The sequence below is a fragment of the Epinephelus fuscoguttatus genome, linkage group LG23 (assembly GCF_011397635.1).
Source record: "Epinephelus fuscoguttatus linkage group LG23, E.fuscoguttatus.final_Chr_v1".
Classification (NCBI taxonomy): Eukaryota; Metazoa; Chordata; class Actinopteri; order Perciformes; family Serranidae; genus Epinephelus; species Epinephelus fuscoguttatus.
Window position 1 is genome coordinate 31121272 of NC_064774.1, and position 27002 is coordinate 31148273.

General features: G+C 40.3%; 3 protein-coding genes across 9 annotated transcripts in view; all 3 read right to left on the reverse strand.

Moving 5' to 3' along the window:
- Positions 1-1958: 1958 nt before the first annotated feature.
- Positions 1959-9252, reverse strand: LOC125883918 (RNA-binding protein 4.1-like). 3 transcript variants are annotated; one of them, XM_049568555.1, is made up of 3 exons: positions 9110-9252; positions 5624-6047; positions 1959-3806 (listed from the first exon to the last, which is right to left on the reverse strand). In XM_049568555.1, exons 2-3 carry the CDS (start codon positions 6027-6029, stop codon positions 2953-2955), a joined length of 1260 nt encoding a protein of 419 aa, XP_049424512.1. In that variant the 5' UTR covers positions 6030-6047; positions 9110-9252; the 3' UTR covers positions 1959-2952. The 3 variants fall into 3 exon arrangements, 2 of the variants coding, with proteins under 2 accessions (XP_049424512.1, XP_049424513.1); XR_007448615.1 differs by having other exon boundaries at positions 3672-3806; positions 5533-6047; XM_049568556.1 differs by having other exon boundaries at positions 3664-6047.
- A 1252-nt stretch (positions 9253-10504) lies between these two features.
- Positions 10505-16563, reverse strand: LOC125884030 (RNA-binding protein 4.1-like). The gene is made up of 4 exons (XM_049568744.1): positions 16440-16563; positions 13972-14401; positions 12860-13611; positions 10505-12656 (listed from the first exon to the last, which is right to left on the reverse strand). Exons 2-3 carry the CDS (start codon positions 14381-14383, stop codon positions 12875-12877), a joined length of 1149 nt encoding a protein of 382 aa, XP_049424701.1. The 5' UTR covers positions 14384-14401; positions 16440-16563; the 3' UTR covers positions 10505-12656; positions 12860-12874.
- A 678-nt stretch (positions 16564-17241) lies between these two features.
- Positions 17242-27002, reverse strand: part of map4k2 (mitogen-activated protein kinase kinase kinase kinase 2) — a 48963-nt gene continuing 39202 nt past the window's right edge. For 4 of the 5 annotated variants that reach the window (XM_049568137.1, XM_049568135.1, XM_049568136.1 and 1 more), the window contains 10 exons: positions 26111-26171; positions 25905-26028; positions 25504-25568; positions 25272-25375; positions 23645-23822; positions 23488-23556; positions 23302-23388; positions 23149-23219; positions 22970-23025; positions 17243-20953 (listed from right to left, as the gene is read on the reverse strand). In XM_049568137.1, the coding sequence (XP_049424094.1) occupies positions 20866-20953; positions 22970-23025; positions 23149-23219; positions 23302-23388; positions 23488-23556; positions 23645-23822; positions 25272-25375; positions 25504-25568; positions 25905-26028; positions 26111-26171 (903 nt within the window). In that variant the 3' untranslated portion in view covers positions 17243-20865. Of the gene's footprint in view, positions 20954-22969; positions 23026-23148; positions 23220-23301; positions 23389-23487; positions 23557-23644; positions 23823-25271; positions 25376-25503; positions 25569-25904; positions 26029-26110; positions 26172-27002 lie in introns of all 5 variants that reach the window. The other variant, XM_049568139.1, reaches the window with a different exon arrangement.

Here is a 27002-nt window from a genome sequence, read left to right on the forward strand (position 1 = left end):
AACAAGCACTGAATACAGTTTAATGAAGGATCAACAAATTTGAACAGTGTCCTGAGGGGTATTCCAGGTAGGAGGTTCAACAAACTCTGAGTCTAACCTTGAACTCTGACTTGATTTACCCTGAGATGGGAAACTCTGAGTTACCGGTTCCAGAACAGCTGATCTGAGTTAGTTTAGTCAACTCTCAGTATGTTCACTCTTAAGCCGACAATAAAAAGCCATCATCAATGGAGCTCCGACTCCACGATTCACCATGGCAACAGGTAAATAAAAGACAGCGCCTCCATTTTAATCCAGTGGATGTAGAGATATTAATGCATGTGTAGCAGACGGTGCACGTTTATCTTTAAAAGAAGAGCCTGAGTCAGAGCGAGGAAAGTGTAAATAAGTTAACCATAAAGTTAATAAAAAAGTTTATTCAGTGTTGTCCGTTTATTCATCATTTATCAGACTTACATTTCCTTAATGAAGATAAAGTGGTGGAATCTGACTGTATCAGGCTGTAGATACATTACATTATATTGATTATATATAATAATATATTTGTTCAGATTTAATCTAATGGGGAAAAACACAGGAGGCAGCAACTGAAAAATAGGAAGATTTAAAACATATAAGATAGGCTATAGATCAAAGACATAAAGACATGACTGTAAACTCACGGTCTGACCCAGTAATAATATGTTTGGTGATTTGCACTTGAAAAGACGTTAAGGTTAAAATACAATAGATTTTAAAGTGTTGCACATCTATTTGTATCTTGACTCAACAGCATTCAGTGACTTTATTTCAGCTACAAATGTAGTAAATTTAAAGACACTGAAATGCTGCACCATTGCTCACTCAGAAATATTAACATATAATCCCCAATATTAGGCTATAGGAATTATGTTCCATCAGTGCGACCAATGACATCAGTGATGGAGATCATTAGTCATTGATACTACGTGTCTAAAGCTTCATACCGATTTTTAAAATTTAAATAATTAGACCTACACATTATGTGCAATAAACATTTAGGCTCTAACAGACTGACAGTCTGATCCTTGTGCACAGTGTTATACAAAATAATAGGCCTATATATAATAAGGACAGAGGTTTGATTCTGAGCTGAGGGTGAATTCTCGCTGTGTAATATTTGAATGTAAAGACAAAAACCGATGTCCAAAGAAATGATTAATGTGCATAAATTCAGTAACTTAAGACAGTCCTGAGTAACAAACTAATATCCAGCAGGATTTAGACTGTGACAAACGGTAAATCTCCGCTAATGAATGCGCTTCGATACAAGCTTTGACACGGACTGAATGAATGAGGAAATGAAACAGCGTGTAAGAGGGAGGAGACAGAGAAAAACTCGGTTTACTGAAGAAAACCTGTCAGCGAGCAGGTTATGTTCAGAGTCTGTTACCATGGTGACTGACTCAGAGTTTCAGTTACCTCTCTTTCTGGAACGGATAACTCAGAGTTTCCATCATCTCAGGGTTAACTTACTCTGAGTTTTCACATAACCCGCTTTCTGGAATACCCCTCTGGTAAAGCATCCCCAGCATCACTGACAGGGTATCTTGGCTCCAGGCGTCTAAATTGCAATACATAGATACAATTTTAATATATTGGCTAATATGAATGCTTTAAAGATTTTCATTGTAATGAGGGCCAGTAATACCCAAATGAGAGAGACATTTTATCAACAGTCTGACCGGCTGTACTGCATGTAATCTTGTTTTATCATGTCATTACACCCTCCTAAACTTCAGAGTTGGTATGGTCCGGGTTTAACGTCTGCTACATCAGTTGCAGATATGTCAGATCATACATGGTATTTCTATTCCTTATCTTTTTTTTCTAAAAAGGTCATTCATTTCCAACTTATAATTTGATTGTTTGCTGCACTTTGCTGTGACTGCCATGTGACAATATACCAGATGACTCTGAAAAAACAACAAAAAACCAAATCAGTTTTCAGACTTCAGACAGATTTTAATTTGAACCATGTCACTAGAAATCAAGACAGACAGCATAGACAATTGAGGCCATTTTATGATGACACTCCAATATATGGTGAAGCAAGATGTAAAGCCTCATACAGAATTAATCACAGCAATGAAAATCTATATATTGTAAGTAATGTACCTAGTGATTAAAAAAACATGATCACAATGCAGCTTGATAAAAACTTCAACTTAATTTCACAAAAAGTTTGATATAAACCAAGTATAATGTCTAACCACCTTTTACAGTGTGCAGGTCCTCATATGGTACAGGTGTGACATTTAAGCCCACAGGTTAAACAATGTAGGTGATGAAGCATACAGTATTTTAATTTGTTTTGCCATTGCTTCACATTTGTGTTAACAACGTGAACTTACACAAATACACTAAAATTCACAATGCTTAAGATGCTGAAAGAAAATTAGATTTTTATTGACGAGACTCTAAGACTCACCTCTAAAACATGCACCATGCACTAATTTTTCTATTAACTTCATCTAAATAGTGTATAAACATATAGCTACTTTCAGGTGGGAAAAAAAAAATTCTTACAGTGTCATGAACAGACATCAACCAGATCGTAGCTATACCGAGTATCTGCACTTGGGCTAAGCCATCTCAGAAGTGCAGCAATACCACAGCATGTTAACAGGACAATGAAAAGCGGTCAACTGAGCATTAACTGTACTGCATTTTAAAGTATAACCTGGAATGAGATCATAGCATATGAGGGCATTCAACCATTCACAATGAAATCTAGTCATTTTCTATCATGACTGGTTAGTTTTACTGTAACCTTACTCTTACTACTCAAACGCCTCACATACACAGAGGGCTGACTTTCCCCCTGATACTACCAATGAGATAGAATGTTTCATTTTCAGTGATTCCAATGGCACTTAGGCTATCCTATCCACTAAATGTCAGACAGCTCTCACCTGGCTGTAAAGGACAAGATTAGTATGTATACCGTGGCCTATCAGCGCCGGGATCCCGCGGATGGTTGTAGGTAGAACTTCTTGGGTGGGCGGGCACCGGGGAAAGGCGCGAACGCTCATATGCGTATCCATCTGCCTCGACAGGGACTCTCCGAATCGGACTCCGGTCACGTGCGTAGTATGAGGAGACTGGGGCTGGTGGAGGAGGGAGGGGAGGGCACTCGTAGGGGTCGAGGCTAGAGGGAGGCAGATGCTCCCTCATTAAAGCTGTGGAGGAGGATGTTGATGGAGCAGGCATGGGGACAGCGCGACGTTCCTCAAAATAACTGCCTCCGTAATTGGCCCTGTACTTCTCGTAGTAGTCCACGACCCCGTACGGATCCCTTTCCTCATAAGGCGACCGTCGCATCGGGTAGCCTGGTACCGCGCCATAGAGTGAGCCGTTGCTCCTGTATGCCGCCTCGCTGCCATACATCCGAGCCATGCTATGTTCAGCAACAGCGCTTATGCCGTAACCTGGGTGTGGCCCATATCTCATTGCACCCTCGTAGCCTGAACCCCTTCTGTACCCTGCCATGCTGCCGCTGTGACCAGAACCCCGGGAAAAACCATGTACAGGAGCGTAGCCGCCACCATACTCCGGATCGCCACTGAAGTCCGGATAACCCCTGTTGCGAGCACGCCCGCCGAATCTCGAGGCATCGTATCCATCAGACTTAGGCTCTGAGCCGTTTCTGTGGTAGCCATTTTGGTCTAGAGGGCATTCTTTGGACCAGTGGCCTTCCTGCCCGCAACGATAACAACCCGATCTGTCTCCCATTCCCGGCGCAGTGCGCAGGCGGCTAGTCGAAAGCTTCACGCTCATCAGTTTGCCTTAAAAAGAAAACACTCAATAAGGATTTATGCCTGCATTTATTTTAAATAATATACTTAACATTTCCTGCCTGGCATACAAAACTCTCCTCATCAGTCTGGTAAAAAGCTGCATTATACTCTAAAAATAGCAATAAGACATGGCTAGTAATTTGAGCATTAAAAAAATACTTATTAAAGCTGAAATCCGTAACTTTCCACATTAACCCTGCCCTTGCAAAAAGAACTCAATCTTCATCCAGTAGCAGAGATATCAGCATTGTCAGGAAAGGTCGCACATAATCTTGCCATTTGAATCAGCTAGTGCTGAACTTAGTAAAGTTAGCAGGTAGCAAAGTTTGACAGATGAAATCAAACTTTCCATGTAGTTGTGATGGGCTGCGTGATTAAAATTTCGCCATATGCACACGTTGCTGAGTGCAAGAACCATGCATACAGGCTAAAATCTAAACACGTGGGCAAATTTGCGTGCAAAAACCAAATACAGTATAAACCTGATTACATGCACATAATGTTTTTGTGTTTATCCAGCCCTTAATGGGCCTAACCAGCAACTCCAATATGAAGTGATAGATTGGATCTTTTATAGTGGGGTTGTATAAGGTAATCATACATAGTCAGTGTATTACATACAGCAGATGTCAGTTGGCTCACCCACAGTTTGGAGAAGCCGACAGGAGTACCACTGTGGAAGCTAAGCAATGTACTGCTGTGGACGAGTGCAGCAAGAAAATGTATTTAAGCAGCATGACCTCAGTCCATAGGGACTTGACTTGGGAACTGAAAAGTCACCAGCTCATGTTCTCGTATGGAGGGTGGACTGGTGGTTGGAGAGGTGTCAGTTTGCCTTCTGAACCCCAAACTACTGGGGGTGCCTGTCCAAGGCAGCCCCCCTCCTTCTGGCATCTCTCCATTTAATGCATGTATAGGTCCTGTTTGTGCATGTGTGTGTATTTCAGGTCTTTGTGTATGTAACAACAGAGTGAAAAAAACGGAATTGCCCTTCAGGGATTAATAAAAGCATATCTTCTTCTTCTACAAGGAATCAATATTGTACACTATATTGAGAATACTTTCAGAGCTTTACCTTGCAGTCAGATAGCTATTCATGACAGAAGCATTAACAAACTAAATGATTAAGGCAGCAGTAGGCCAGCAGCTCCTGGGTTCAGCAAGCTGAAATTACATATTTTGTCCATCGAGTCTGGTGGGTTTGACAAGAGCATGGATGGGGAACTTAAGTAGTTAACTGCTTTTGCATCGCAACAAGCTGTCTGACAGTGTGGTAGAGTGGTGAAATTATTTTCAACATATCATACACTAAAACTGATAATGATCTTTTTTCAACGGGGCTAAAACATATTTTGCTGCTGCCTCTGTCCACAGCAGTACATTGCTTAGTTTCTGTGGTGGTACTCCTGCCTGCTTCTCCAAACTGGGTATGACACCTACTGTAGGTAATACACTGACTGTGGATATGTACTTTATACAACCCCACTTCAAAAAACACTTACTCTTTAAACTGACTGTACTTGCCTTAACAAGCAGAACAGGCGTGACCTGACAAGTCAGTCTTTTTTGTTTTACCACAATCCTCCACACAAATGGCTGTTACCAACGACATTACGGATACCAGCTTTAAAATAATAAAGGCTCCCTTACTTTCTTCAGCTTACCGTTATCCCTTCATCTCTTTTTACTCACCTGCGGTGCATCCATATCTTACCTATTAATTCACAAGAGCAGAATCAAATATTCTTGATACTACATCTTCCATATACCGGTAACTCCCCATTAAGCCCAGCCCAAGAGGTCACCTTTAAAAGCCGTGTTGTCTAACTGATTAATGGCCTCCATCGCATCCTCCATTCGTTCCATGTGAACAAAAGCATAGTTCTTTACTATGTCACACTCCAGCACAGAACCAAACTCTTCAAACTTGGCCCTCAGCTCCTGGTTGGTACAGGCAATGTTGCCAACATGTAGTTTAGTGGATCCTCTTGACTTGCCACGACTCAATTCTACATTCATAGGCTGGCCGTTCAGCTCATAATGGTGGAGGTTGCTGATGGCTTCTTCTGCCTCTGCTTTGTCATCCATGTGCACAAAGCCGAAGTTCTTGACAATACTGCATTCTCCAATCTTGCCATACTGGGAGAAGAGAGAGCGAAGTTCATCTGATGTTGTGTCTGGTGACAGATTCCCGATGAATATTTTCACCATTGTGGGGCTTCCTCGTCACTAAGGATGGACAAGAAACCAACATTATTGGTACCATAATTCTAATGATTTAAACTTTGACCTGTTGATATAACTTTAATCCAGTAACTATTGAGCCGATCCAGTCAGATCAATGAGTGAGAGAAGCAGCTGTTTGTGAGTGAAAGCAAACTTAGCGCACTTAAGATTAAGTTTCGCGTTCACTGCATCTGGCATAGTTGCTCTGCCTGTGGAGCAAAAAATATCCTAACAGTATATAAACAGATTCAAACAGCTCCATAAATAGCAAATCAAAATGTGGCAGCAGATGTTTTAATCATGGTGGCCTACCACAAATAAATGAGTGTGTGAGAAAACCAGCTACTCGTTAGCAACTGCCTTTCTTAAGACACCTAAAGTTTTACAAGTGGGGTATTTACTGACATTTTTTATGCTGCCAAACAAAATGCAAAAGTCTCAAAAGCTTGTGTCAACCACAGACCTTATTTCAAACATCCGAACAAAAAAAAAAAAACAAAACATAAAAAAACGAAACAAAAAAAACCTGACGTTGAGACGAGGAAACCGGGAGTACTAATGCTAACTAATTTCTGGGTTTTAGGACTCATTCGTGCACCACCATATTTTTTTAATCCCGTAAAAATAAATCTGACAGCTACCATAGATTCAGGGTCATAACGTTTTTGTTTTTTTTTATGACTACTGTTTCAAGTTCAAACTGTGTTTTTACCAGGCAAAATTCAACAAGGACACTTCAAAAGATAAATACCAGATTACCTTTTACATTTCTCCCACTTTTTTTACCAGGCAAAATTCAACAAGGACACTTCAAAAGATAAATACCAGATTACCTTTTACATTTCTCCCACTTTTTAACCTTTTTGTTCCTCTCACACATTTAACAACTCCAAAACGTGAGACAAAATATGCCAATGGCAGAATTTACATAGCTGGTTTTCACCTGGGGAAATAAATGTAACATGTAAGGAGGATTTTCACTTCTTTTGAAATTAAATGTGTTTTTTTTTTTGGTACACAAACACAACGTTTAATAAACCACCATTATTATTGTTTTTTTTTTTTTAATGTAGTCAACCATCAAACTTCTCTCTTGTTTAAACGATGAAAGGATAATGTAAATTAAATGGTTGCCATCCTGCTGTTGATAATATACAGACACCCTATTAAATGTTCTAAAATGTATCAGTTTTGTACTTTGCTTTGAGTGGTCCAAATAACGAAAGAAATCTGTATCCATAGATACACGGGCACAAGGGCCTGTTCTTCACTTGTCAGAGGAGGGGGGTGGCTGTGGATTTTTTTTTTTGTTTGTTTTTTTCCTTCCTCTCTCCTGCGCTACAAATATTTTTCCTTGAGCCTCTTATAGGCTCCCCGTTTGCACCAAGTTAGGAACTGTTTGTTACTTTTAAATGGAGAGGCATGTCAAATAACTTTTTAAGCATTGTGGAAGACTTAAGGTTTTTCTATGATGGCTTAGGAGTGGAGCATACAAATTTAAATGATTGTGTTTTGTATTTACGACGATCTATTGCACGTCTGTCCGTCCTGGAAGAGGGATCCCTCCTCAGTTGCTCTTCCTGAGGTTTCTATCGTTTTTTCCCTGTTAAAGGGTTTTTTGGGGAGTTTTTCCTTATCTGCTGTGAGGGTCCAAAGGACAGAGGGATGTTGTATGCTGTAAAGCCCTGTGAGGCAAATTGTGATTTGTGATATTGGGCTTTATAAATAAAATTGACTGATTGATTTATTTTATTGTCAATTTTTTAAGAAAGCATACCTTCTAAACCCACATTTTCTTAAACAAAATGCCAAAATTGCACCATTTATCATTGCCAGAAACAGAAATTATTTTAATTCAAATTTCCAATTGTCGTGGAACACATCATATGCAACAATTCCTTCTGAAAGAAAAAAAACCATAATCAAATCTGAGCTTGTAATAGTGAAGTTCATAAAAGTCACTTTATTCTACCTCTCATGTAAAATTTGGCCAAAAATAAACCATTTGCACAAACTATCCAGCATGCACAAAAGAGTGTACAACTCCAGGATTTTGTCATGAACTTTAAACTTTAAAACATCAAAGGGTAAGTTTTGAAATTCAAATAATTAGCATGGCTAACATGCTTTTCCACCTATCACTCGTGATCCTTCTGACTGCAAATAACACTCAAATCTTTAACAGATGCTGGCGGGAGAGAAATATTACAACTCTCAAACTATCCTCGTAACATAATAAAACCATTATTATGTGGAAGATTAGTGCGTACAACAGCGTACCAAATGTTATGGTTTAACACTAGATGGGGCTGGTTGTTTGTAGAAAATCTGCAGTATAATTTACATTTGATTGTAACCTGAGATTATAACCCTACCACTATATACTACATATTTCGCTATGCTGCTCCATCGATTATTTGATTACGGCAGTTAAATTTCATTTAGGATACTAACCAGCAGTTGGTGGCGATAGTGCTGTGGTGAGCTCGTAACTTCGTAGCAAGAGGAAAAGCCTGTATTTTTGTGTAAACACAAAACCAATAATGACTAACGTTAGTTAGTTTATATGTAGTTATCTGTATATACCGTCTGCGAAACGGATTTGCATTATCTTTAACAAGTATCGATAAGCCATACACTACCAACAACTAACGTTATAACAGTTACTTAACAAAGAAACACAGATATCCCACACCATACTAGTCCAATTCACCGCACATCGTGGCTCTGCAGTTACTTTCGTTAGCAGCTTACAAAAGTAACGTTAGCCAAGTTAACGTTAGCTCACTTATCAAAATAGTGGCAAGAGTCAACACATAAAGCTAGACCACTGTGTTAGATTTAAGTCGACAGCAAGGTTATTTAACGTCCTTGTTCACGGTTTTAACCTTAACTAACTTAAGCACGTTGCACATTTAAGGCTAGTCTGGATATGAGCTTAGCTTATCCATAGGTTTCACAGTAACCCTATTTGTTACAGGCCTTGCATTCGTGAATGGGGTGCTAATTTTAATAACCAAGATACTTTTTGGTTTATGTTTATTATGTGAAATTTGAATTCTTACCGTTTTAAGGCTTCAATGTGCGTCCTGTCCCTCGGAGAATGAAATGGCTGCCGCTTTCTCGGCTAACGTTACATTACCAGTTCGTGACCAGCCAAACACCGTAGAACACACAGCTAACTGGGTTAGCATCCTCGGGGAGGGAGGCGAGTTTCCGGTTTTTCCTATGATGCTGACGGTACGACCCGCCCTTCTCTGTCTCTGATTGGCTTATCCTGATATTCTTACGCTAACCCGCTAAACCTAACCAATACAAGAAAAGACGGCAACGAGTGCCAGCCACTCAGAGGGATTGCAGGGCGGGTCATGCCTTCGCCATCCAAGGAAAAAATTTGGCACGCGGCAAGGATTACGCTACGTAGCAGCGCCAAGAGCTATGCCACCATGTTGAGATGAGACAGAGCAGGAGAACCGCGGATCAACTATTGTACATACAAAACTATGAAATAGGACTTAATGGTGACTCTTACTAGGGCTGCAAGTAACGATTATTTTCATTGTCGACTAAAATGTCGATTATTTCTTCGATTAGTCGACTAATCATTTTATCGAAAAATGTGTTAAAATGTTGAAAAATGTCGGTCTGTCTCTCCCAAACCTCAAAATTATGTCATCTAATGTCTTGTTTGGTACTCACGCCAAAGGGTTTTAGTTCACCATCATGGGAGAGTGTGTAAAGCTGCCAATATTTGAACAAAAGAAGCTGCAATAAGAGTATTTTGGGCTCCTTTTATAGTACTTTTCTATGAAAATGACTCAAACCGATTAGTTGACTACTAAAATAGTCACCGATTATTTTAATAGTCGATTAGTCATCGATTAGTCGACTAATCGTTGCAGCCCTAACTCTTACACAGTACAAATTCTTTTGTCAGATAACGCCACACCATGTATGCCATGCTTTGACAGTAATTTCTCAAATGGTAATCAAATTTATGACTAGAACTAATTAAGGGCAATATTTAGCTTATGCACAAATGTAAGCAAGTATTTGATTACCAAAAATGATTATAAAAATCTATAAGCTTCATCACGATTACATACACTTATAATAGATTTTCTAAGAGGAGGGCTATACAACTTTCAGATGGTCGTACTTTGCATTTATTTTAAAAACTCTCTGAACCCCAAACCTGGCAGGTTTAAAAGACTTTTTTTTTTTAACAATTGGCAAAATTACAAAATTAATATCATAGCCAGAAACTGTAAAAACAAAACAAAACAAAAAAAAACATGTCACGCACGAAGTAGGCTTCCACCTTAAAAATCACTTAATTCAACTTAAATACTCTTAGAAAGTTGTTAACTGTGACTTCAATGAGTGAATAGTTCTACCGCACCCACAACCACACTTCAAACTGGGTTTGAAACAAAGAACTGAAAAATGTCAAGTGTCACCAAAATAATTTTGGCTTTATTAAAAATCATATTAACTTTAGATTTGTAATGTATGCTGGTACTTTTACAGCTAGTATGAAAAATACAAACTTTAAATCCACCTAAATGCAAAACAAACTAAGGCACCTTCAAGAAAACACAGGTGCCTAATGACTTACACAACCCAAGCCCTGAGTCCTGCTTCACATTTCTGTAACTGCTGCTGATGCTGTGTCATATTGGATACAATGAACATCCATCCTGAACCTAAATTCTAGAGATGACTGGGTAATTTCTCGTTAAACTGTGCAACATTACCAGTGGATATGTTACTTAGTTGCACAGTGCATGTCAGCTGAAATTCTTGTTGTCAGTTAATGATACTTTAAAGTGGAAAGAGACAAGATTTGTGCTTTAACTTACCTTGATGAAGTAAATGTCAATCGCACAATAGCTTTACAATAATACCATTAGCGTTTAGATTAGCCTTCCTTTTGCTATGCAATTCTCTCTGCCATCAGGTACAATCTCCTGGGAAAAAGAGCTCCATTTACAGCACAAAGGGAAGTGCATCAACCATTGGGCAACCAAAACAGGAAGAGGATAGCTCTTTGATTTCCCTGGTACTGTAGGTAGCGGTAGCTATCCCCAGTTACCAAAGAGTACCATATTTAGTTCCTTGCCGTTAATATCTCCAGTAGTGGAAGTGACAGATGGTCGAACAACCAATACCTATGGAAATAGTAGCAGTTGCTAGGCAAAAATGGAAAGCAACATGGTGGTCTCTACAACAGCTACACCAACAATATTATAAATTTGGAACGCAAAGGGGGAAATGTCTGTTTCCACTTTAATTCAAAAGTAAAATGACCAGCAGACACCTCATTCAATGTTAAAAATGTATCAATTCTACATTTTGTAGACATACATCAATTTAGAAAAAATGAGGCTGGAATGTTTGAGATTATTTATCTTACTATAGATGCTAGCAAAAGTGTGATTCTGTGCCAGCCAGGTCAGTTGCATGGATATGGATTAGGGCTGGGTAATATATCGAAATCACATTGACAGTTGTTCCTATACTGTTATCGGAAATGCCTTCAATGTTGCCTAAAATGCTAGATCAGTTATCGGTGAGTATGGAAGTGTACAAACTGAACCGACACTACATAATTTGTTAAACTTAAAAGTAGTTTTATATGTGGATAAAATGAATGTTATCCCATATTTCAGTTCTCCTTTGCTGCTCTAAGACAGTAGCACACACAGCAAGTTGTGCTGTGCAGTCAATGGCAACTACTATTCTAGAGCAGCACAGAAAATCTGATGCAAAATGTCAAATTAGATAAAAGACAGTTATATGGTATCCAAAAAAATCATTTGATTTTCTCCATATCACCCAGCCCTAATATGGATTAATTCCTGTATTGTTTTCTGCAGTGTGAATCATTGAGTCCATTCATGTGCTACAGAGGGCAAAGACTGCAGGTTTTCTTTCCCACCACCTTACTGAGTGTTTCACCCTTACAAGCATAAAGGAAGCAACGTCTGTATTCTTAGCTAAAACAAAACATACCTGAAGCGTCACGGACCTTCACAGCACATTGATAGACACCAATGATGACCATTTTTGAAAAAAATATTTATCTTTATCCACATCCATATAACTGACTAAGTTCATGTCAGACGTGTGGCTAAGATAAGATTCTTCTGTACTACAAGCAACAGCATGGGTTAACCCTCATTCCATTGAAAAGAAAGGTACATTTTGATATACTGAAGAAACATCAACACTTATTCTAAATGACAAATAGAAGCCAAACAATTAACATTTGCTGAATTTAACAATGTGCTCCATGTGAGGAAGAAACACAGGTAAGAAAAAAAAAGACATGGCTAAAAACTGAGCTGAAAACCTGCAGAGTAAGTGAGCAAATTCTTGTTTTATACATCATACATGTCAAACAGTGCAGTTTGCTAATCATCCTTATTGAAAACAGGTTATGTGAATGCAAGCAAAAGGACGATTCATCCGCAGGCAACTGGCATCTCAGGTGCCTGGAAGATGCCGGCACAATTTCCGATCTTAATTTCCGCATCTCATATGCTTTGCTTCGCCACACATCACGCAGACCGATGGAAAAGGGAAAAGTCCTGCAGTTGACAAACAGACCTAGAAAGAGAGCAAATTCTCTTTTCAGAAACCGGGTTTAAATCTCCATCGCCCGCAACACAGCTTTAAAGGATTTAGTATCTAAAAAAGTTAAAAAGGATTTCGAGATCCCAGTGCCCACAGACCAGTTACGATTCACAGTTAAATGTCCCACTGTTTAGAGATTAAATTAACAGTCATACACTGTTTGCTATGTTGCTCACCTTGGCACCATGGCTTTAGTAAGGCGCATAGCGCGGCGCATAATGATCCTTGGGTCGTGCAACAGCATAGGAACTCCTGGAGCCTGACACCGGTGACAGCCGTGTTCGCTCATAGGCGTAGCCTGCTGAGGAGACTGGTACTCGTCTGATCGGGCTGCGGTCTCGTGCATAGTATGCGGCAGCTGCGGCGGCCGATGAAGCTGGAGGCCGACGGTCATATGGATCTACACTGGAGGAAAGCTTTGAGAGGGAGGAAGGGGGAGGTGGGGGAGGGGGGAGATAGGACATGCGACGCTCCTCGAAATAGCTTGAGCCATAAGAGCGAGGTCTGTACTTCTCATAAAGGTCAACACTGCTATAGAGACGGTCACGATCATAAGCTGATGACCTCTCAGCATAGGAGCCTGGTGCTCTACCGGCGTACCGATCCCCCAGCTCATAGCCGTAACCACTAGGCCTGCGAGGGGGAGGCGGCAGGCCATAACTAGCCCGACTATACGCAGAGCCACCCATGTAATCAGCTTCTGGAGGTGAGGCCATCCCGTAGCTGCCCCTGCCGTAACCCGGGGGACCGCGTGGGGGGCCCCGGCCGCTGCGACCTCTTTCACCGTCACCGTGGCTACCGTTCCGACCGACAGGACAATCTTTCGACCAGTGACCATGTTTCCCGCAGACATAGCAGCCGGTATGATCTCCCATTCCCGGGGCAGTGCGAAGCCGACTGGTGGACAGCTGTACGCTCATCAGCTTGCCTTGTAAGGAGAGAGAAGACACGCATGAGACCATGGGGTTCTGACACGAAAAGGCTCTAACCGACTATAACACACGTTAAATGCATTTGGCCGACAATCACTGAGCAGAGCGGAGTAACCTGCCGCGCCAGGTGCATGAGATTTTAAGCCAGTACCTGTTCACCAGTTACACTGCCACTGGTTTTACAAGATACATTGCCAAACTTAAAAGTGGTTATTTTCAGTCCACCAGGTCAATTAATGTGGAATAAAAGCCAGTGGATTTTACTTGTCATGAGAGCTCTACAGCAACAGAACAGAATCCAAATTCGTAGCTACAGACAGCAAAGACAACTAGCTCTCCCCTGCCAAAGAGTTCACCTTTGTAGGCCACGTTGTCCAGCTTATCAATGGCATCCATAGCATCCTCCACTCGCTCCATGTGAATGAAGGCGTAGTCCTTCACTATGTCACACTCCACCACTGTGCCAAACTCTTCAAACTTAGCACGTAGAACATCAGCGGTGACCCCTTCACCAAGGTTGCTGACGTGCAGTTTGGTGGTGGACTTGGGCCTCCCTTTACTCATCTCCACATTCATGCGCCAGCCATTCAGCTGGTGCTGGTGGAGGTTTCGGATGGCCTCCTCTGCTTCAGACATGTTGTTCATATGTACAAACCCATAGTTTTTGACGATGTCACATTCTGAGACTTTCCCATACTTCTCGAAGAGTTCCCGCAGCTCCTCAGGTGACGTATTGCAGGCAAGGTTGCCAATAAATATTTTCACCATGATGAAGTTCTGTGTATCCTACAAGATTAAGAAAAATATGTCACTTACTACTGTATAACCACAACCAATATATAATGATAGGGATGATCAGAATCAGCCAACATGCATCTCTTATTTTGCCCATTGAATAAGCATTACATAAATTAAAAAGTATTGTATTTCATGTCTCCATCTGCTGATGGGCCATCACGAGTCATGCATGTATAATTATACATGCATGATGTTAATTCCACTACAGAAGTGACTTGATGAGCACTAAAATTAGGTGGGGAAAAAAGTGAATATATCGAGAATGGTACTAGTTATCAGTCAAATGAGTTGCTACATATCGGGCACAACAGATATCCACAAAAAATCCAAAATTGTGCATCTCTACATTTAACTGATACTATTACAATAATATTTAAGCTTAGCAACTTAATAGTATTGAATCGGGACCTTCAGTATTTGGATCAAGTTCCTGAATTTGGAAGGTGATATCAGTGATTTCAGGGTGCCATATTTAATCAGCATTTAGGTAAAGTATTTGTATTTTAAAGGCAAATGTTTGATCGAGGGAGCATAATTGTTAAATTTAATTAAGTATTTTGTCTCTTAAACGGTTTAACTTTACATTATAAATTGTTTAAGAGACAAAATACTGTCTAGTTACAGTCTAGTTACAGTCTAGTTAACTAGACTGCATGGATTTTAGCTAAACACCTGTAGGAGACTGTGTCAAAGGAAAACAATTCATTTAGACCACTGCTGATTGATATGTCAGATGTATGCCATTTCACATCATCTAATTTCTCCTGTTTGCTAACCTATATTAGTTGGTAGTATATTAGTTAATACGTCACACAAGGTGTCTGCAGGTATCAGACACTTAAACTGAATGCTTTTCAGACCTTTCAAGATCATTTTAAAATCATCTTTGGACAAATCATTATTTTATTTCCCAAGTATTGTGGGTAAGTGGTATATTTGTAGTCCTATGCAGAGGCAGGTTTTATGTGGGAATATGGTTATTATTAGGGTGAGTTACATTTTGCTGAGAAGGAGGTGAAAATATGATTTACAAAGACAGTATTGGGTTCAGTAGTAGGTTTTGAAGAATTGTGACATCAGAAATGTTAACTTTAAGATGCACAGCCTGAATAATTTTGTACATTTTTTGTTACAAGATGGATAAATGTGTCTCCTTTCGTACAAGATTATACTATATAATGATATAATGATTATATAATATAATTATTCCCACTAAAGTGTTTCTCTAAAAATAGAAATAACTTTTTCCACACTTGGTGCAGTAGAAGCATGCAATGAGCTTGCAGAGGATGTGGTATGGGCTCCTTCAATTATTTATTTTAGAAACAGACTAAATAAACTATGATTTAAAGAAAAAAAATCTATGTAATTATAGAGCTGATTTATGATTATTTGCGAAATTATGTTATTTTAACATGTAAGGTTTGGTTGTATGATTTGTTTATTATGGTTGGACAGTCCTGTGGGGTGGACTTCTGTGGCATGACTAGAAAATGTTTAATACATTTCAATAACTGTAATGAAGTAGTGTGTAGCAATGACGGCACTAATATCAAGATTTAAGACTACTTACAGGCGTTCAAGGTCTGATATAAGACTTTTTCAGAACCTGCAAACACCCGGGTCACAGCTAACTAGCTAGCTAACAGTGACGTTATCGGTCTTATCTGCGTATATTTACATTTGCAGAGTAACTTGCTTGACGCTACATTCTGAACGGCTCGTTCGCTGTCTCAAATATTCAGTAAATATTTTTCACAGCATAATGCTTTCACGTCCATACATATTTGAGTGTAATGGCGTTCTAATGGTTATAAAATTAAGGCGTTCGGTGCCAGAAAGCTAATAATGTTAGCTAGCTAGTTAGCCAATCTTAGCTAACCACCGCCTAGCTAAGCTGCGCCCTCTGATTCTGCCCATGGCCTTTCAGAAAACATCTAGCACAACGCTTCAATAAAAGTTTTGCATCACTAACTTCATAAAACACATTTAGCCACTTGCTTTGGTCATATATTCTCAAACTCACCAATTAGGCAACGTAGGCCTCGATACCAATGAATGAAAAGTGAAATGGCGCTGCAACGCTCGTGATGCAGCTGCTTCCGTTCCTTCAACTTCCATATCCTGTTTCGATACCGCCACCAACCGGGTGGGAGTATGTACTGTAATAATACACCATGCCCACTGCACTCAGTAATTTTGCTGTATCGTTGAAAAAATGTGATATTACATCTAATCCATATGTTCATTTAAAAGTAAGCCTCACGTAAAATGTCTCTGAAAGTGATTTTGCCAACATTTTTTGGCAACCTTATTTTGTTCTGATAAAAACAATCTTTAAAGGGACTTCATGTGAAATTCAGAGGGTATGAGTTGTCTGGACACCGTTCTCAACATGGGAGTGGCTGAGCCACCGTCTGGCAGCTAATTGTGCTGACTCCATAAACAGAACTTAACAATGGCAACAGTGCTGACAGAGATAACAGTGTTAACCAGGGGTAACCGGTGATGACTCTGTCCCCACGTCAGCAGTAACTGCCATATGAGTGCAGTGCAAAGCAGTGAGCCAGCCAGTAGGATACACATATGCACTAACATGCTCACGTGGCCAGACTGGCTCACCATATGAAAACCACAGCGAAGCTCAGACTACAAAACACACAGAGGGAGCGTGACTTCATTCTATGCTCAGCCGCCATTACTCCACTTTATCTTTAGATACCAAATAGTCGTTTGCTTTATTTATTTTATGAATGTCACATACAGAACATCTGACAAAAATTAGGATCAGACCAATGCTTACTATATGCTAGCCCCCGGGAACAGCGCCAGGCTTTAAAGCCAATTCAGCATAGTGGCCAAACCTTGGAAGTACAACTTCATCATGCTACAGGGCCCAAAAAGACTTAATCCCATAGATTTACATTGGAAAAGAGTGAATAAGTGAATACATTTTTTAAAAAAAAGTCTAGAAGAGCCGCACAATTAAATTATTTTAATGACCTGGCCCAGCTTTGGGCCTTGAAAAGATCAAAGTTCTGTGCTACTATGAGACTGCAGTCATATAAGCAAAGAACAAAAGTACTTTCTGTAAGTAGACCTTTTTTTCTTGTGTTCATAGCCTCATATGTACTTTTGAGTTGCTGTTTTTTTTGGTTGCTTATGTACAGTATTTGACAACAAAATAAATCATAGGACACATATTATATTACAAATTTACAAGACAAAACACTTGTAATCAAGGTATTCTAGAGTGTACTTAAATTGGGGTCAACAATTGTCAGAGCACACAGACAAAATAGAACATCATAGATATCATCATGTCGCTTTTTCTCAGTTCAGAAATGTTAAATAAAGTTTATTTTGATTTCTTTGATATCACATGTACAGTAACTCGTTTAAGGAGCATCAGTATCAGTATGAGTTTCCCCACTTAAGGCGACCACAAACATTACCTACGACTGTTGTATTGTGACACCTAACCAAACCTCTGTTAAGGCTACAAGTGAACCTTTGTAATGACAATGAAACATACCTATATCTCCTTCAGCTTCAGAGGATATTCAAATCTTTATTGCGTATTTTACAACCCCTCAATACCATAAGAGCACACTGCATTGTTATGTACTTAAAATGTATACACAGTAACAATAAAAACATCTTAAAAAACAAATATCTATTTGCATATTATGTATGTCTTTCAAGTATCTCTCAGGGACAGATGAGTGTTATTTATACATTTCCCTTTCTATAAATAACAAATATCATGATACACAACACTCTAATGTAGTGGAATTTACATTTTAGTCAAACAAGCAGAAGTACAATTTAATTGAATTCAGTTTTATGGCACCTCATGTAATCAAATATACATTTAGCCTATGTGTAAGCTGAATTAATAACAAAGCCGAGGGAAGAGGGATAGAGTCACAGTGTTTGGCACCAATGGGTAACTGACTGTATGGAGGGACACTTCATATTCAGAAAGTTGAATGGGATTTATCAAAATGGTGGTAAATAATAATAGCCTAAATGCTGCTACACTGGCACATTCACAATTTTCAAAATACATTTGAATGTGAATTTCAGACTGACAAGAGTCTTGTATAAGTATACATTTGAGAAGTTAGCTTGGTTACACACACTCTTAATATGTAAATGTAATATGCACTGACATGTTGCTTCATGGGAAATTGTATAGAGTCGAGGCCCTGTCTTCTTTTTGAGTTACCTTCCACCAAACCTTTCCTTTTATCAAAACACCAAACCGTGGAAGGTGTTAAAAAAAAAAAAATCATATCTGCTGTTTGAGGGTGAGGAAGAACTCCTTTGTGCTTCTTTGGTTCTGTCAAGTTCAGGTTATACAGCTCTATAAACTGATATCTGCACATGTACACAAAATCTGTAGAGGATGTGTCAAGATTTTGGTACCAGAACTGCTCTAGTTTCTATCGGCTATCATCTGACTAGTAAGCTTTATATTTGCATTGTTTAAATTTCTTTGCATTCATATGGAGATATTTGTTCATAGAGATTAGCTGAAATGACTGACACACAGATGAGGAAGTCTTGGCAGGGAAATCTGCTGACTACATCGCATCAACCTGAAATAGTGGCCCTCGCCCCTTGAGGCTTATTATCATCAGACGATAGCTAATGGGTTCTGGGCATGGACTGTATATAAAGATGGATGGCATGACGGCTTCCCAAAAGTGAAGCCAAAACATTTAGATTGCCCCCTGGTGGCTGGCTGCAGTATAGCTCATTAGCCCTGCCCCCTCCATGTTAGCAGATGGGACATGGGCCATTTTCAATCTTTATATAAAGTCATTGGTTCTGACATTGAGGTCTGATGGGATGGATGGTAGAGATGGGAGAGACTTCTATTACAACTTGGGAGCATTCATATCATTAGACAACTCAGGACAATTGAAATTGCAGAGGAGGTTGTGTGAGGCTTAAAAATACCATGCTCTTTCAAAAACATCCTGGTTTCCTAGTCATAATCATGACCCCAATTTTGACGTGAATGGCATTTATGAGAAAGTGGTAATAACAATAGCATTACTGTTTGGACAGACCAGAGTGTATAATAAAAAGCAACCCCTTTGTTGCTCCCCTGAGTGGTGGAGCAACTGTATTCAGTTGTGGTTGCACCAATGGTCACTAGGGGCCACAAGCATGAGACTCCACGGAAATCCCTTGAAAATATCCTACATTTTATAATTTCCTTTACAGTGCGTCTTTGTGGCAATCATGAGGATCGATATTCCTTTTGTGACTGATTGACAGGAGTCTCAGGCTACATCCACACACTAATACGTTTTTGTTTTAGAATGCATTACTATTTTGAAAACGTTGCTGACCTATTTGAGAACTCAGGGGTTGGTTTTGAGGTTACATAGGTGGAAACGGAGGCTTTTGAAAATGATGATGCAGACACCCATGTTCACTTCCCGATTGGGGATCAGTGATGAGTCAAGGCAAAACGTTATAGTTAGGTCCTCATAACTTCTGTGATTTGATCCTTCTTGTGTGGGAACTCTTTTCCCATTACCATGACTTCGTACAGTGATAGATACTGCTCAGTGACTCCCAATCTGTTCTTCTCATGTTACTCTCACTAACAGTTCCACCTCGTTGTTGGTCCAAGCTAAAAAATCTATGGTCTTACTTTTCGCCACTTCTGTATTTTCTGTAACTAAGCAAACAACAGAGCAGACAATCTGCTTCCTGTTTGCACTGGCATGCATATACCCAGTGTAGGTGAATGGTCATATGATGTGTGTTTTCAGGTGTGTCAATATGGACAGAGATAATTTCTGAAACTGTGCTAAACGCTTGTGCCTTCAGAGATCATTTTTGTTTTAAAACACTGTTTTAAAATTAAAACCTATTAGTGTGGATGTGGCCTCAGCCTCTCACACTCAGCTGTGGTGTATGCAGCTTACACCTCTCATCCGACCAAATATTCTGGTTCCGGTAAACCCAAAGGAAAGCTTCAAAACAGTTCAGAAATTTGTGTGTTGCCTGTCAGATGTTAAGTCCATGCTGTTCTACAGTCTATGGTCCATGCTGACAGCAATCGATCTGTAGCATCTCCATCAGCGGGAATGTCTTCCCTGCTGCAGTCACACTGTGATGTAAGCTGGTAAGATGAACTGTTTTTACAAGAAATCTTGGCATTTGCAGCTTTATTTAGCAAATGTAAGAGTTAGAAAACGCACCTAGCGTGTTGGCGAATCTCTCGTAAATGTGTTGCCCAACATCTTTCAGTTTGAGTCTGGACGGGCAGCTGAATTCCATACTGACATGTGTCACTCAGACCAGAAAGTTGTTGCTAGTGTCTGTTACAGCTTCAGTGAAGGAGGACCTTGTTTGCACCACGGGGTAATAGAGCAGTTCTGCATTTCTCGTCAGTGTGAGTTTTGAAGAAGTTGGTACATCTCCTCTCAGTAGCTGCTTTCATGTCCAGTCAGGATGTACAGGTTGCTCAGTGCTGAGGGGTCATCTGTTGGTGTGCTCTGAAGGATGATGTCCCTGCACACAGTCAAGAAGGAAGGCGGGAACAAACTCACAGCTCATTCAGGGTGCATGAATCAAACATAACAAAGAAATGCAGAGCTTGCCCAAATTGTGATGTAGCTTGTGATACAGTATCTAAATCTGGGATTTAGAGGTGCTTAGTTCAATAAATTGAAGGGGTTTTGCTGCTACGGCCTTAAGGATCAGACACTGAACCTTCCACACTGAACATCCGCAGATAGCTACAGTCATGCAGACACACGTGCGGTTCTATTCACAGTACATTTGAGGGTCTGTGTCAGCCCCCAGCAATACACAGGAGGGCTGAGTGGTGAGCTTACCGTCCTCCTACTGCTCACACCGGGTGAAAGTGAAACCATTAAGATGCTGCTGGATCTGGAGTGAATGTCAAATATCTAACTTAAAACTAAGTTCATGGCAGTGAGATGGCTGCGGCTGGCTTGACAGCAGAGTTTTGGAATAGACTGGAGTGTGGAAGGAATTGGAGCAAGCACAGTTAGTGCACTTGCTAGGCCTACAACCCGCAAGGTCACAAAAAATGGGCTGCATGTGGACATAGTCGGACTCTACCCGGACATGGGTGGATGGTGACATTTACGACACATGGACCGAAGTGGATCCTTGCAGACACAGAAACAAGAAATGGGCCCGTTCTTGGTCTGGTATGACTTTAAGACTGTATGAAAGATGTGGATCTAACCACTATGTTGTTACCCATCAGCCTGTAGACTCCGGTTTTGAAGCCTCCAGTTTGGCCTTTTGGCCTTTGCCATCTTGTTTTTTGGAGCCAGAAGTGACAGTATTTAAAGAACACTATTCCTTGAACAACTTGTCAATCACAAGATAACCATGCCTTAAAACATAAGCTGCTTTAACATATTTTTTACTCTCAGTGGGACCATAATTTACAAAATGATCATCATGCTGTTTTTAAGAGGACTGTTTTATGTTCTAAGACTGTTTTTTGTTCTCATAAACTCATTAGAAAAATGTTTACCGAGGTAATATATCAAGTTAGAAGTTTTTATCAGACATCGGAAGCCTTCTTGGACTCAGTGGAGTTGCCCCCTGCTGGCCTTTAGAAAGAATGCAGGTTTAAGGCACTTCCCAAGCGGCAACCTCTGGGGCTGAAAAAATGAAGCCAGTGCAGAAGTGCAAAAAAACTGCAGTTTATCTAATGGCCACTTGAGGGTGGCTCCATGAGAAATTAAATCCAAATAGACACCCAACAGAAACAGACAGGCGGAAGAAACTGGTTAGGTCTCTATAGCTAATTTCCCCATTCATGACAACAGTGTGTGGGGGGGGGTGTTTATATAACTCACCTGTTTAAATGTTATTACAGCTTAAATTTATGCACAATTAAGGGCATGGTTGCTTTGAGTGACAGGTGGGAGCTGTCCGTTGACAAGTTGCTACAACGGGGACAGTGTGTTGTCAGTTCATGAAAGTTAACTGTAATGTTTTGGTCCCCTCAAAAAAATCTTGTTCAGTGTTTGGTTGAATAAAAGACTCCCTAAGCAGTCAGACGTCTGTGAGTTTTTCCGGTAAGTAGCCTACATTCTGTTTTAGTGGTTTTAAGCCAGTTATTCACTAGTAAAAATTAGCATTAGCATTATCACAGTCAACCATAGCTGTAAATGCAACGTGATAACCAAGCTACCAGCCAGAGTTAGGGTTAGCTACACCCTCTCGTCCAAATATGGTCACTTCCGGTTCCAAATATCCAATATGGTGACGGCCAAAATACCAAACTCGAGGCTTCAAAATTGGTGTCCACAAATCAGTGATGACATCACGGTGGCTATGTTCATTATTTTAAAAAGTCTATGCCACTACAGCTACTTTTCCTCCTATTACAACTACAAACGGTACAAAACGACTACTGTCACCACTACTAATTCTGTTACCACAATAATTATTTACTCCACTGCTACCAGCACTGGTGCTATTATTGCTATTGTTTTACCAGTAAATGATACTGATATTGTAACATTAATGTTAGCATACCTGTTTGTTCCCAAAACTTTGAATGCTCGACTCTCATCTGTAATTTCTTGGGTCACCTGCAGATAAAAAATAACTGAAATTCACCTTTTATAGAGACGGAACAAAAATGAATATGACTGACAGACAAACGTATGACATCAGCTCAGTCACAGCCTGACAGAAATCTTGAAGGTAATCACCTCATTTGAATGAAAACTCCTCCCTTTGAGGCCATGCTTCCAGAAAGCCAGAACACTATCCTGTAAGCAGACTGATAGAACATGTCATGTCACTCAGCTGTCAGCAGGAACATTATGTCTTGTTTGCTGTGTTTATCACATGATTGTATCTACCTAGAGTTTCAATGGGGAAGTCAAAGACCATTTCAGGAGCCAGCTCTTTGGATGGAAGCCCTCGGAGATTCACAACCTTAACAGTTTCTGTCCAACGAGCATCAACATTGAGATACAGTAAGTTATGAATCAGTGTTGAAGATGAGTGGAGGATTTGGATCATGTGTTTAGATGGAAGAAACTTACTTTCTAATGCAATGAGAACAGTGTCTCTGTCCAGCTGGGTTACCTGTACTGCCTTGAGTGCTCCGCTATCTGCACAAAGAGATGGAGAAGAGAATTTATTTGAAGCTTTAAGCTGAGTTCTATAAAGAGGCAGCTGAGACACAGCAGTCCGTCCTACCTGGGGTTGAAATAGGTGTGCTGTTCAGCTCGATAATATCAAACTTGAGCTGTTCGCTGGTTGGGCGTTTGCCATTACTACAGTCTCTCACACCAACACACAGCTGGGGAAACTCATCTGACACCAACACCAGCAGCTCAAATATCGGCAGATGGTCAGGTAGCCTCATTGCTATGTGCTGCAGCACAAACAGAAAGCGACACACACAGGAAGAGTCAGGTTACATCATACAAAGTACATAATGAATTCTGAATTCTGGTAAGTGTGACATGAAAAGACAAATCATTAACATTTCACCAGGATTTTTTCCTGAAACAATTCACACATAAGGTGCTATTGCTGTGGACAAGAGAACAAATACACTGTCTAGAATCAATAATATATCTTCTAGGAATAATACAACAAAAATACACAGAGCACTATAATTTTACTGAAGACCATTTAAAGCAGGCCTATTCAATTGCATCCAGCCCAGAAGCAACCTCTGAGTGGCCCGGCAAGGGATGAGTACAGAGACCCAGTATTAAACGGCCTGAGGAAAAATTAATCAAGGCCTTAGTATTATTAAGCTCTGACAGCTCTCTTTATTGTTACTCTTCAAAGTTTTGGTTTCCTGTATCATCATGCTGCAGCCTCTCTCCTGCTGCCTGCATGTTGGGGTGATCTCCCCTACACAGCGCATACACACTCAGACACACAAACACACATAGTGAAGTCAGAGAACAGTAGAGAGGCCACGGTGCAGATGAAGGGAATATAACTTTATCAATACTTTATCTATACACATGTTCAGCATGTAGAAATCCATATGTCAATCTGCTCTGTCCACAGTCTGTCCTTCACTGCAGTTATGGTTTACAGTCACAGTTTACACCAGCACATCGTGCTCACGGGGCTAACAGCACACTGTTAAAGACAAACTAAAATGAAAGCTGTCTGTATGTAGGCTAACACTTTATCTGAACATGTACCTGACACAGTCAACCTGCAGACAGTGAGTCTCCTCAGTAGAGGGAGGGCAGAGAGCAGGATGAATGAGTGATACTGATGTTTGTCTTCATGCTTAGATAACGTGACTTTCTTCACTCAGTATTGTGATGTCAGGAGGAATATTTATTTTACTGACATGTTAGATTTGTTTCCAGTGAGATATTACTGAGTTTATATAGTGACTTTGTTGTTAAAAACATGACTGTTGCTGCCATGGACTGTATAAAACTATATCCTGTGTCACTGACCTATAAGGAAAACGTCAGGAGGTGAGGTGTGTGCATGTGTGTGTGTGGAGGAGAGAAGGGAGAGGGAGAGAGGGAAATGCTGGTAGAGACAGAGTGTGTGGTATTTGTTACTGTTCATGCCTCTGAGCATTGATAGCCCTTTTTTATTCTGTTACTGCATTACATGATGTTCCTCATTCAGATGTGATTTTTTTTATTTAAAATGTGTAATAATAAACATTGCTACTTTTACTACAATAATTTGCATTGTTCAAAATGTATCATTACTAAAAAGTTTTCAGTAGGTTGCTCGCTGTTGAAAATCTAGCCCATCGATATTTTCTGGTTTTAAAATCCAGCCAAATTGAATTTGCAATTCAATAGCCCCGATTTACAGTGTCAGTACAAACCTTTAAATGCATGAACTTCTGCAGAGGTTCATACCACAACAGAAGAACCAAGCCTGATGGAACTGCCCCACATAGAAATGTACTGTCTGTGTATGGGTTTCTCGCTGAGAGAGAGAGAGAGAGAGAGAGAGAGAGAGAGGGAGAGAGAGAGAGAGAGAGAAGAAAGGTAAGAGTCTGTCATTATTATTGAATAATCATACAGCGCATGTAGAGTAAAGTCTGCATCACTTACCTACACTACATCTCCTACAGCCTTTAGTGTCGGGGATCTTCACAGATATGGCGAACTTTCTGTGGCTTGAGAGAGAACACAGATTTCTGTAAGAACACCTTTCCTCACAACAGCACACAACCACAGAGTGTATAAAAGAAGCGGACGTAGCATTCAGGTGTGATATGGTCACCTCTGGCTCTAAAAAAAAGCAACAGCAAAAAGGCCAAACTCAAGACATCAAAATGGTAAAACAGTCTTATGCAACCTACGTAGCTGTCACCTACAGCCTTTAAGTGTAGGTGTAAAAATATATTACTTTGCTGCCACTCAGTGGTTGTATCAAGAATGAAACTATTGCTCCCACTGCACCTACAGCTCCACCAGTTCATGTTTAAAGTCCAACTAATGTCCTGTCCTACCTAGAGCTGATCCTCTCAGTGAAGCGGCTGGTGGTGAGTGACAGGCTGCTGTGTTTCTTCTGCAGATGTCCTCTTTGTTCAAACAGAGCCGTCAGACTGTGGGAATACAGCTGGGAAGACTTCCCTGCAGGATGGATATGTTCTTAGAGCAGCAGATAACATTCAGCACTGGGAGTTCTCATTTGACATTTGAAGAGATTTGTTACCTGATACAGACATCAGCACATTGTTCATAACATACAACCATGTGCATCGCTGAGGGAGCAACTGTGTGAAGAAAGAAAAGACAGTGAGTTCAGATTTAGCATGTGTGTGATACACTACAAACACCTGCACACCTAAACTGTTTTGAAATATCATCTAGACCTTATATCTCCAGTTTGGGTGGTTTAGTTGAATGTTCTTATTAAGGATGAAGAATGACTTGATCCTCATGAATGAAAAAGATACCTGACCTTATGGCTCTTTAAAACAAACTCAAAACACAAAGAAAAAAACCAAGACATCTCTTCCCAAGACCTTCTCCAAGGTCAGATGGGAGTAGTCTCTCTGTTGTGCTCTGGGTCTACAGTGGGATTTGTTCCCAGTTAGATATGCTTGTGATACTTCTGCAGGGAAGCACCCAGGAGGCCCCAGAAAGATAAATCATCTCAACTGGCTCCTCCGAATGAGAAGGAACTGTTGTTCCTCTGGATCTCTGGCCTCCCCACCCTGTGAAGGACACTCACTTCTTCTTCAGTTTGATGAAGACAGCAGCATTATATCATCAACAACAAGACTTCCCGCCTTGTAGCTGTATGCCTCTGCCAACCAGTCAAGTTGCAGTTAACATCCATGTCTGTTCCGACTCATATGTAGCCATGACAGCAGACAAGTCTTCAAATAAGGATGTTGCTGCAAAAAAAGCTGCATGTTCTAAGACATGGATGCTTCACACACATCCTCAACCTGGCAGCACAGAAGATCTGTACAAACAGCCCAGTTTCAAGACGCCCATATCCGACCAAGTGTTTCCACTTCTGTTCCTGAGTTATGACGTTGAGTAATAGTCAGAAAACATTATGATGTCACAGTGAAGTTGACCTTTGACCTTTTGGA